Source organism: Taudactylus pleione, unplaced genomic scaffold (genome assembly GCF_031769625.1).
Source record: "Taudactylus pleione unplaced genomic scaffold, aTauple2 ptg000140l, whole genome shotgun sequence".
Classification (NCBI taxonomy): domain Eukaryota; kingdom Metazoa; phylum Chordata; class Amphibia; order Anura; family Myobatrachidae; genus Taudactylus; species Taudactylus pleione.
The window spans coordinates 3026402-3038996 of NW_028284542.1; the positions used below are offsets into that span (position 1 = coordinate 3026402).

The 12595-nt window shown below is 48.2% G+C and overlaps 1 protein-coding gene across 2 annotated transcripts in view; it reads right to left on the minus strand.

The window, feature by feature from the left end:
* INTS4 (integrator complex subunit 4) overlaps nucleotides 1-12595 on the minus strand; it is a 44385-nt gene that overhangs the window by 18215 nt on the left and 13575 nt on the right. For both annotated transcript variants that reach the window (XM_088473806.1, XM_088473805.1), the window contains exons 8-11: nucleotides 12296-12416; nucleotides 4735-4806; nucleotides 2215-2389; nucleotides 707-912 (exon numbers count right to left, since the gene is read on the minus strand). In XM_088473806.1, the coding sequence (XP_088329932.1) occupies nucleotides 707-912; nucleotides 2215-2389; nucleotides 4735-4806; nucleotides 12296-12416 (574 nt within the window). The remainder of the gene's footprint in view (nucleotides 1-706; nucleotides 913-2214; nucleotides 2390-4734; nucleotides 4807-12295; nucleotides 12417-12595) is intronic.

Sequence of the window (12595 nt, forward strand, 5' to 3'; positions counted from 1 at the left end):
ATCAGGATAGCCTGCATTCCATCGCCCCGACTACTGAGCATTACATCAGGATAGCCTGCGTTCCATCTCCCCGACTACTGAGCATTACATCAGGATAGCCTGCGTTCCACCGCCCCGACTACTGAGCATTACATCAGGATAGCCTGCGTTCCACCGCCCCGACTACTGAGCATTACATCAGGATAGCCTGCGTTCCACCGCCCCAACTACTGAGCATTACATCAGGATAGCCTGCGTAGCATCGCCCCAACTACTGAGAATTACATCAGGATAGCCTGCATTCCATCGCCCCGACTACTGAGCATTACATCAGGATAGCCTGCATTCCATCGCCCCGACTACTGAGCATTACATCAGGATAGCCTGCGTTCCATCGCCCCGACTACTGAGCATTACATCAGGATAGCCTGCGTTCCACCGCCCCGACTACTGAGCATTACATCAGGATAGCCTGCGTTCCACCGCCCCGACTACTGAGCATTACATCAGGATAGCCTGCGTTCCACCGCCCCGACTACTGAGCATTACATCAGGATAGCCTGCGTAGCATCGCCCCGACTGTTGAGCACTGAGATCAGAGGAAATGAACCTTTGCTGGCGAGTGAGGTATAAACACAGACGTCTCTCTGTCCTCAGCACTAAGAGCCACAACACAGTGATGACAATGATCAGGAGCCACAGAGGAAACTATGGAGAGAACACTCACCTCCAGCACAGCCAGGATGGTGTCTAGCTGATCCTCCCGCAGCGTTATATTGTCCGAGATCTTGCGCATGGTGTGGATAGACTGCAGCCGCACCTCTTCTATCTCGTCATTGAACATGTCCACCAGGAAGTCCAGACATTTCTCTGCAAAGGGACGGGAGGAACGGGCCAGCAGGCACAGCGATTCCACCGCTGCAATCCTCACCTCTGCAGGGACAGGAGGAAAGCAGACAATAAGGGAGCAAGGCTCAGGGGGCTTACTGTATCCAGAGTACAAAAGGAGCAGCCCACCACGGGCGAGCCATCAGCAATACAAAACCAGGCACTGAGGGATTACTGGCTGAAGCCACGGTCCTGTCCATTTGGGCCGTTCATTTGGATTGCTACCGCCGGCAAGATGATGTACACTTTGATCATTTATATTTTTATGATCTAGAAAATCTAGAATTACTGACGGCATAACTAGCCACGTACCACAAAGGTTTTCTCTACCCCCAGTCATATGTTTAAAAAAAGAAAAAAAAAAAAAGTGTCCACAACATAATTTCCGTCCTCAAGCCGTATAGAAACTACGGTCAAAATATAAACTGTTAAATTTGGATGAAAAAAATTAACTTTGCAATATATTTCAATAGAAGCAACCATAGCTTTTATAGAACATGGACTGGACCATGGCTTCCAGTCATTCAGAGTCTCGTTACAACTTACAGACGTTACGGTTTCCTATACAGACCATGAAAAGTTTAGCAAATGGCTCCTACACGTACTGCAGGCAGTAAATATTCCGAAGACTGTAGAATTAGTGTCATCGCCGGGGTACAAAGGGAAGGACTCAGAAGGCACAACCAGTAATACAATAAAAGGTGGCATTAACAGGAAACAAAAGATCTGTATACATTGTTTTTTTTTTATAAGAAATTAAAATGAAATGCCCTCCAGCCAAAAGCACTGAACACTTCTGTTTGAGGTCACACATGTTAAAACACAATTTCCTTTTAAAATACAGGAGAAACGCTGCCCCTAGTGGGCAGATTATCACCATTATAAAGCAATATGGTTTGAAAAAAAGCCTCTCGCAGACAGTAGGAGCATTTAAATAATGCCGGCGCACTATGGTGATAAAGCGCAAGTTGTTTCTGAACTGCGTGCACTGAAAAAGCGCATATGATCTTCTGTATGCATCTAGCGAAGAGCCCTATGCATGCGCTCGGTTTGCTACTTGTCATTATCGTCTGTGCCGACTTGCACCTGGCCTATACCATGTCCAGTTACAGCTCTTCAGTCCTAAGTGTAGATGTGATCAAAACCTATAAAACTCTGCATCGCCCGTACTCCGATCTGGAATGTGCGGAAACACTCATGATGAACTCCGCCAACACGTCTGCACCGGCCCCGATGTGTTATTACTAAGGCGTATTCACCACCAAGGATTATAATGATAGGGGAAAGGGTGTAACTCACCCCGTGTGACGATGGGATTGTGTGCACATAGAGAAATGGTCAACATACCGTACATCTCGTCCTCCAAGCCGTGAACAAAAGCTCCACAAGCCCCCGACTCTATCAAGTTCACAGCTTCAGTGTCCAGCTCCTCCCGCGGGGCGTCATCGCCCCATTTCCTGCCGCTGGAAAACTCTCCGGAGCTGTACAGCTCTTTTGCCCGCTCGTGCGCCGTTCTCTTCCTCTATGTGATGGGAGACAGCGAGAGGAATTATATCTCAGATGTCACCACCTTACTGATAGACAGGTTATATTATTACTCATCATACCTAATGCAAAATCTCAGCTGTAATGTGCAAGTGAGTAGGGATCAGAAATACAATCCAGCTTCTATTACCAAAAGATCCAATGCATTCTATTTTCATTAGTAACAGTGGCTCCCACCAGATCCATGTCAGCATGGATCGGATAGCAATGCCTTAATGTGATATCAGCTTTTCTCCAGGAATGCCGACCTGAAGGAAACCCCTAGTGACCTCACATGGTGACATCATTAGGATTTCCTTGTGTGACAGTGAGACAGAACTGTGGGGTCGCACAGGAGCACGTACCCCTAATCTCCATGACTATTGCTTAGATACATTTACCTGCACCATGGCACCGCAGGATCTGATGTTTGCATGTGGCATCTGGTGTTGAGTACAGCAACAATTTGATTAGAAGAATCATAGATGGAGAAAGACTATCTGGCTCAGACAGGCAGAGATTTCTATGGCTGCAGAGAGGAGCACAATAATGATTTTCTATATTCACCTGGGAATCTGTCTAATGTCTGTGATACAGTAACTGCCCAGATATCTACCGACTGCACACGCACCCAATCCCCCCCCCCCCATTGTGACGTCACATGTTCTGGAGGAGGTGGGAGCCAGCACACGGTGCGGGAGTGCCCTACTATGGCCATGACTGTGCACCAACGACCATTATTACACCTCCTCATTGTCAATGTGAGATGAGACTCACAGGTCTAACACGCGGACGCTCAGACAGTTATTACACCTCCTCATTGTCAATGTGAGATAAGACTCACAGGTCTAACTGGCGAGCGCTCAGACAGTTATTACACCTCCTCATTGTCAATGTGAGAGGAGACTCACAGGTCTAACACGCGAACGCTCAGACAGTTATTATACCTCCTCATTGTCAATGTGAGATAAGACTCACAGGTCTAACTGGCGAGCGCTCAGACAGTTATTACACCTCCTAAGACTCACAGGTCTAACACACAAGCGCTCAGACAGTTATTACACCTCCTCATTGTCAATGTGAGATAAGACTCACAGGTCTAACTGGCGAGCGCTCAGACAGTTATTACACCTCCTAAGACTCACAGGTCTAACACACAAGCGCTCAGACAGTTATTATACCTCCTCATTGTCAATGTGAGAGGAGACTCACAGGTCTAACACGCGAACGCTCAAGCAGTTATTACACCTCCTCATTGTCAATGTGAGAGGAGACTCACAGGTCTAACACGCGAACGCTCAGACAGTTATTACACCTCCTCATTGTCAATGTGAGATAAGACTCACAGGTCTAACTTGCGAGCGATCAGACAGTTATTACACCTCCTCATTGTCAATGTGAGAGGAGACTCACAGGTCTAACTGGCGAGTGCTCAGACAGTTATCATAACTCCTCCTTGTCAATGTGAGATAAGACTCACAGGTCTAACACGTGAACGCTCAAGCAGTTATTACACCTCCTCATTGTCAATGTGAGATGAGACTCACAGGTCTAACACGTGAACGCTCAGACAGTTATTATACCTCCTCATTGTCAATGTGAGATGAGACTCACAGGTCTAACACGTGAACGCTCAGACAGTTATTATACCTCCTCATTGTCAATGTGAGATGAGACTCACAGGTCTAACACGTGAACGCTCAGACAGTTATTATACCTCCTCATTGTCAATGTGAGATGAGACTCACAGGTCTAACACGCGAACGCTCAGACAGTTATTACACCTCCTCATTGTCAATGTGAGAGGAGACTCACAGGTCTAACACGTGAACGCTCAGACAGTTATTACACCTCCTCATTGTCAATGTGAGATGAGACTCACAGGTCTAACACGTGAACGCTCAAACAGTTATTATACCTCCTCATTGTCAATGTGAGATGAGACTCACAGGTCTAACTGGCGAGTGCTCAGACAGTTATCATATCTCCTCATTGTCAATGTGAGATAAGACTCACAGGTCTAACACGTGAACGCTCAGACAGTTATTATACCTCCTCATTGTCAATGTGAGATGAGACTCACAGGTCTAACACGTGAACGCTCAAGCAGTTATTACACCTCCGCATTGTCAATGTGAGATGAGACTCACAGGTCTAACACGCGAATGCTCAGACAATTATTATACCTCCTCATTGTCAATGTGAGATAAGACTCACAGGTCTAACACACAAGTGCTCAGACAGTTATTATACCTCCTCATTGTCAATGTGAAATGAGACTCACCGGTCTAACACGCAAACGCTCAGACAGTTAATCACATACGTGAAATAAGAGCCATTTACCCGCAGGTCGGACATGAGCTTCTTGTCAAGCGTCTGCTCCAGGAAGTGGTGGCTGACTTGCTGCATGGATCCCTATAATAGAAGGTTGCACAAGAGGTCAGTACATTATAGGAGAAAGCAGAGAATTACAGTTTCAGGAGGTTTACTGGGGACGTTTCAAAAATTTTGCACTTAGCAGAACCAATCTCTCCAGCAACAGGCTACATAATTAGTCCATCTCCTCCCTCCAAACACAAAACAGGCGTGTCCTACTACGTCACCGACTTGCACAATATGGACGCAGCGGCGTGTGTCTTTAGCTGGTCGCATGTCTGCGACTTTATGCAAATATGGTAGGTACAGTGAGAATTAGAAGTATGTGCAGTTAAAAAAAAACAAAAAAACACTGAACTGTGTCAGACATGAACATAAGGCCTGACTCTAATTTACATGCTACAGTAATACTCTTATGGTGCATACACATGGTCAGATTTTTTTAAAAATCGTTCATATCTGTAGGAAGACTGGTACACTGAAGAATCACACTCTCACACAGAGAAGGATACAAGTGACCAAGAGAAGAAGCCCATAGAAACCAGGTGCGTCAGGGCGGATGCCCTGCGGACCCTATGGACTTCAAAGAAAGATTTAGCAAAGGTAAGTTTTACCATAACTAATTTTCTTCTTCAGGATCCATAGGGCTCCACAGGAAGACATTGGGGATGTCCCAAAGCAGTGTTTCACTCCTGCACTGATAGGAGAACCCTACGCCCGAAGGAAGCATCCTGAAAAGCAAATGTATCAAAGGCATAAGACCTAAGAAAGGTGTGGCAGAAGACCAGGTGTCCGCCTTGCATAGCTGTTCAGCTGGAGGCGCCAAGCTGGGTTGCCCACGAGAGACCCACAGAGCGAGCAGAATGAGCAGAGACTGTAGTCAGCACAGGATGGCCTCTCTGCGTGTAAGTCTGTGAGATAGTCATGCAAATCCATCTGGCCAGAATCTGTTTGTTAGAGGGAGTCCGATTTCCTGATGGAAGTAGTACGGTCCACGTAGATCTTTAGAGCATGGACCACATCCAAAGACGCCTCACCTGCCGAGAGGTCTGATTAATTAAAGGCCGGAACCACAATTTCTGCATTCAGGTGGAAGCGAGAAACCACCTTGAGAAGGAAGCCTGGGCGTGTTCGAAGAAAAGCCCTATCCTGATGAAATATTAAAAAGGGGGATAGGTATGAAAGCGTCCCTAAATCCAATACCCTACGGGCAGATGCTATAGCCAGAAGAAACAGTCTTCGCAGTGAGCCATTTGATATCCACCGATTCCAGAGGTTCAAATGGAGTTTCCTGAAGTGCTTTGAGCACCACTGACAAATCCCATGGAGCCACAGGAGGGACAAAGGGAGGTTGTATCTCTAGCACACCTTGCATGAAGGTGTGGACATCCTGTATAGAAGCAATCTTGCACTGAAATCAGATAGACAAAGCAGAAACTTGCACTTTGAGAGGTGCTAGGCGGAGGGCCTAGATCCAGTCCAGCCTGAAAAAAAAAAAAAGGCAAGAATTCGAGAAACTCTAAAGACCTGAGGGTGATAGTTTCGTGGAGCACACCATTGGAAATATGAATGCCAAATTCTGTGGTAAATCCTGGCTGAGGCCGATTTACGTGCTCTGAGCATGTTCTGGACCACAGAGCTAGAGAATCCCTTAGCCGTTAAAGACAGAGCCAAGCAGTTAAAGACAGACAGACTAGGTCCGGATGTAGACATGGACCCTGAGACAACAGATCTACTCGTAGAGGAAGTTGAAGAGGAATGTCTATAGAGTCTTAGAAGATCTGAGCACCAATGACGTCTGGGCCAAGCCGGAGTTATTAGCAGGACTGTGCCTCCCTCCTGTTTGAATTTTCGAAGCACTCAAGGAAGCAAGGATATTGGAGGGAAGAGATATGCTAACTGGAAGGTCCATGTCACCGACAAGGCGTCTATGAAGGCCGTCCTTAGTCCTTGCTCCATAAACTGGAAGTTTGCTGTTGTGTTTTGATGCCATGAGATTCACTTCTGGGAGACCCCATTTGTCCACCAGAAGCTAAAAGACTTCTGGGTGTAGAGACCATTCTCCTGTATGCACGTCGTGACGACTGAGGAAATCCACTGCCCAATTGAGAACCCCCGGGATGAACACTACGGAGATGGCTGGGAGATTCGTGTTCGGCCCATGTGAGAATGCGGGACACTTCTGTCATTGCTGACTGACTTCCAGTGCCCCCTTGATGATTGAGGTAGGCCACAGCTGTGCCGTTTCGGACTGTACTTGTGCTGGTCTGTTTTTCAGAATATTCTGAGCCAGAATAAGAACTCTGTAGATGGCTCGAAGTTCCAGGATGTTGATTGGCAACATTACCTCGACTGGGGACCATTGGCCCTGGAAGGAGTGTTGGCTGGTTACTGTGCTCCACCCTCGGAGGCTTGCGTCCATGGTGAGGAGAGCCCAGTCCAGGATCCAAAAGAGACGACCCTGGTTCGAATCGGGAGTCTGTAGCCACCAGGCTAGGGACAAGCGAACCTCTGGGGTGAGGCTCATTATCTGGGATTTGAGTAGATGGGGTAGCCCGTTCCACCTGGAGAGGATCAGGTGTTGCAGGGGCCTGGAGTGAAACTGGGTGAACTCCACCATGTCTAAGGTGGACACCACTGATCCCAAGGCCTGCATTGCAGAGTGAAACAACACTCAGTGATTGTGAAGCAGTCTGCGTAGTCTGTACTGTATCACTGAAATCTTGTCTGCCGTCAGGAAGGTTCTCTGAACTCTAGAGTCTAGGATGGCTCCCAAATGTACCATCCTTTGAGAGGGTATCAGGGAAGACTTTTTCCAGTTGATAACCATTACCTTTCTGCAGATGGCGTTGAAGAGTCTCTGGGGAGCTTGCCAACAGCAAAAGATCATCAAAGTATGGGAGCAGTATGATCCCCTGACGACAAAGAGGTCGCCATAACTGCCATGACCTTAGTAAAGATCCGATGGGCCTTTGAGAGGCCAAACGGCAGATCCTGAAATTGGTAATGTTGCTGTAGTATAGCAAACCTGAGAGATTGTTGATGACAAGGCGCTCTAGGTACGCATCCTGAATGTCCAGGGATACCATAACATTTCAAGGTTCCATAGCAAGGTTATGAGAATGGAGAGTTTCCATATGAAATTTGGGCACCCTGATAAACTTGTTCAGAGATTTGAGATTGAGGATAGGCCGATGAGACCCATTGGGCTTCTGAACTAAGAAAAGGGTAGAATAATAGCCCTTGCCACATTCTGAGGAGGGGACCTGAATTATTACTCCTGAATTCAGTAAGGACTGCATGGCTTTGTGGGGCAGCAGGGCCTTGCCTGAGTCCAATGGAGGTCCTGTGCAAAAGAACTGTTGGTGGGGGTTGCCTCAGGAAGGAGAGGGCGTATCCGTGGGAGACCGTATCCGTGGGAGACCACTTCTCTTACCCCGGTATCAGACGTGGTTTGATGCCAAACCGGGGCGAATTGAAGAAGTCGGCCTCCCACCCTGGGAGCACACAGAGAGAGGCCCGCCCCATCAGGCTGCAGGTTTGTCCGCAGATTTAGCAGGTGGACGTCTAGTAGCCCAGGCCTGTTTGGCCCTAGGCTTGGAGGCCTTGGCCGATTTCTGGTGCGGTGGAAAGGACTGATCCTTGGGTTTGCCTTGAGGGTGAAAGGAAAGAAAGGATGATGTCCTAGGTTTTGTATTATAGATAGAGGGGCAGGAACACAGTCTTGAAAGCTGCCAAAGTAGTCACAATTTTATCTAGCTCTAGACCAGGGGTGGCCAAACTCGGTCCTCGAGATCTACCAACAGTTCACGTTTTCCAGGTCACCCAGCAGGTGCACAGGTGTACTCACTGACACATTTTAAAAGATCCACAGATGGAGCTAATTATTTCACTTGTGATAAAGTGAGACCTGGAAAACGTGAACTGTTGGTAGATCTCGAGGACAGAGTTTGGCCACCCCTTGTCTAGACCAAATAGGATGTCCCCCAAATAAGGGAGACACTCCAGAGCCCGTTTTGAGTCTGAATCTGCTTTCCAGGAATGGAGCTAAAATGATACGACGGGCCACTACCGAAGTGGCAGATATCATCGTATCCATAGCTGCCTCACCTAAGTAGGAGGCTACATCCCTAATGTGAGATACCTAGGAGAGTTGCTCCCTTGAAGATTCAAGGAGGTTGCAGTATGAGTGGGTAATGTGGCATTTTTAACCAAACGAGTTACATGAGAATCCACCACTGGGGGAACTTCCCACTTAGTGCAATCAATAGCTGGAAGAGGGTAAAAGGTACTGAATCGTTTTGTAATTTGAAACCTTTTACCAGGCATATTCCATGCTTCACTCATGTGATCAGGTAGCTGGTCTGATTGAGGGAACTCTGGAACTACCTTTTGTCGTTTAAAAAGTGCATTATTCTTCCTAGGAGCGGGTTCATCCTCTTCTATTTGCAAAATGGATTTTACAGCTCTGACAAGAGCAGGTATATCTAGCTTAGAGAGTGGCTCCTCTTCTCCGGAGATGGAGTCAGAGTGAGAGAGGTCTGCGTCTTCTGCCTCCCCAGATGATAGGTCAGAATCAGATAACTGAGTGGACTGGGAGGATAACAGAGCACGTTTAGAGGGTTTGGTAGGTAAAGGCTTTTCCTTGTGTAGCGTTTGCTGCAAGGCTGTAGAGGTAGTAGCCAAACTCTGTACTGAGGTAGACAGCATGTCTACCCATGGGGGAGACAAAGGATTTGCAGGTAGTACCTGCTGTGGCCATCCCACAGGGGGAGTCACTACGGGGGCCGCTCTCTGTTCCGTCATTTTTGCCAGCATCTGTGAAAATGACACCCTATGTGGGTCCTGAGGGAGGGGCACCGGGGCCCGCTGAGCAGGAGTTACAGGACAACAGAATGGGGGCAGTAATGATACAGTGCAGGGTACAACCTGCAGTATGTGAAATATGGCACAATGTAGTGTGCAGTCGCGCTATATATGACCCAATATAATATGCAACAGCGCTATATATGGCAGCATGTAGTATTAAACAGCGTTATATATGGCACAAGGTAATGTGCAACAGCGCAATATATATAGCACAATATAGTGTACATCTGTGCTACTGGTGCCCCCCTGGAGCGACAGCACTCTATATGGCACAAGGTAGTGTGCAACAGCACTACATATGATACCAGGGAGCGAGCAATCACATTAGATATGGCACAATGTAGTGTGCAGCGCAGTATGAAGTATGTGATAGCCCTCACAAGTGTGAGGTACAATGACCCTCTATACCTTAGTATGACAGGGTATAGCAGAAGGAAGGGATAGTTATAACGGACAGTAGAAAAACAGAGATTAGCGCTAGCACAAGTCACATACAAATAAGAATATTACGTGTCTGCAATGGGCACTATTATCAACTACACAGACCGCAGTGGCTGGTAGGATATAGCGCTGTATAACCTGGCCTTTGGGAGAGGTACACAGGGAGACTGGAACCAACGATTCCCAGACACTGCTTGCCTAAAATGGCTGCCGCGCGTCTCTGAGGTGGCAGAGGGTGAGGGAAGAGCATCCCAGAGAACATCAGGACCGCAGTGGAATGGCGCCTAGAGCTGGGGGAGGGGCTGCAGGGCGCGTGCCTTATCCCCGGCTGACGTTAACCACCGTGTCCCCATGCTTTTATAATATGCCTCTGCACCAGTATGTTATTGCTCTGGTGGTCTAGTGGATTAGTGGGCTGCCTCCCCAGTGTCCACATCAGTGCCTCCGGTCTGTCTCCGGAGGCAAGACTGTACTAATACGCGGGTCCCCGCGAATGGGGTTCCGCCTTACCTGTCCCCTGGATTCCGGGCTGCAGTCTGGGGGTCCGGGGAGCCTTCTAGCTAGTTCCCCTCGGATCCCCTGATGGGGTGTCAGCACAGACGTCCGGAGGACAGTCTGGTGCTGCTCATCCTTCTGGTAGAAATAAATATTAAATAAAAATAAAACTAAAAGCTTGGGCTGTTATAATGGTGGTCCAGCTCCTTGCCGAACACCAACGAAACTGAACTGCCCACAGGGGGAAGGACCGGAGCATCCTGGGATTTAAAAGCTTTGCTTTGTCTCCCTGTGGAGCCCTATGGACCCTGAAGAAGAAAGAGCAGCAGGGAAAGATATAACTGACAGTCAGAAAATTTAAGGCAGTATATCACACAGCAGAGCTAGCACAAGTCACATACAATGCGTATAAATAAATATACTTGCAATGGGCACTGAATCAAGCCTTAGTAGACTGGTAAGATTGAGCGCTGTATAACCTGGTCCCGGGGAGAGGTATACAGGCAGACAGGACCAGAAGTTCCTGAGACCTGTAGCTTCAGCAAAGCCCATAATAATGGCTGCTGAGCGGCTCATATAGGGAGGAGGGTGAGGAGGAGGAGCAGCTCAGAGGCGGGAAACAGCTTGTGAGGGATCACGCTGAGGGCTGGGAGAGGAGAGCCTACCTCCCCTCTGCCGCATCAACCGCCGGGTGCAGATGGCCTGCCATGGTCCCCGGCGCCAGACTTAAACTGCCCTGGTGGTCTAGTGGGGGAGCAGGTCTCCACCGTCTGAGGTAAGCAAGCGGGGTATCTCCTTACCTGTCCCCAGTGGAGTGGTTAGCAAAGCACTGCTGGCGCCCACCGTAATAACTGGACCACACAATGGTGTTGCGGTCACTGGCAGTCGGAGCAGCAGCACAGGCACCCATTAGAGCGTTGCTTGCTCGGAAAAAAAAAAAAAAAAAAGAAATCTTAAAAATAAAGCTTGGGACTGCTTGTGCAGTCCCCGTTTTAAGGTGCGACCGACCCTGCCGGCACCAAACGAAAAACTGTCTGCCTGTGGCTGGGGTATATGTGGAGGAAGACTGATGCATCCTGGGAGCTAAAGCTTTGACTGTTTGGTGCCCGGATCACTCCAACCACACACACACCCCATGGTTATCCCTGTGGATCCCTATGGACCCTGAAGAAGAAAAGTATTTTCCCTCGATTAGGCCATGTACCCTCCCCCCCATGCCAGCTGTCTACGGCCCTGTGAGCGCTGCACTGCAATTTTTCCCCCCCACAGATTGCAGCCCTCGGGTGGCTATGGCATCCGGCAGGTTGTTTTAGCGGGGCGCCGTGATAAGGGCAGGGCACATACTGCCTTTTTTAAATCGGGCAGGGTGCGGCGCCCCACTAAAACAGTCTAGCAGGAACGCTAACCTTATACACAATAGGTTTGTGCACACTGAACCATCAGAGAGCAAAGGTGCCACTTTCTCAGTCTGTGCTCAAAAAGATTCTGATTTACCGCATTTCCGATTTCAGAATTCGCGTATAAGGCCATGGCTGGGAACGCGCTTTGCACGTCTGCGTCTTATGCTAATGACGTGGCAGATTTTCCGAAAACTGAGACACCCACTTGCAAGTTTGTTGAATCAGAGGGGTAAATCTAAATCTTGCTGAGAGTAAGAGGTTTTACATGAATACGCAAATGAAAGAAGCCTTTAGTCTGAAATGTAACTGACGGACAAGCTCACCAAAAGTTTGCATGCCTGAACCCGGACCACCCACGATCCATCGCTGACCATGTGACAGACTTTCCCAAACGCATCATCCACCAGGCGGATTTCTTCATTGGAGGAGGGGATAGGAACAATGCTGGAAAGAGATATAAAACATGTACCATTCTGGGAAAGGCCTCTAGCAATGACAGAACAACAAGCAGCTATATGTAATACTCCCTCTACTGGAGGAGCAGGGTTATAGCATAACAAGTAGCTATATGTAACACTCCCTCTACTGGAGGAGCAGGGTTATAGCATAACAAGTAGCTATAT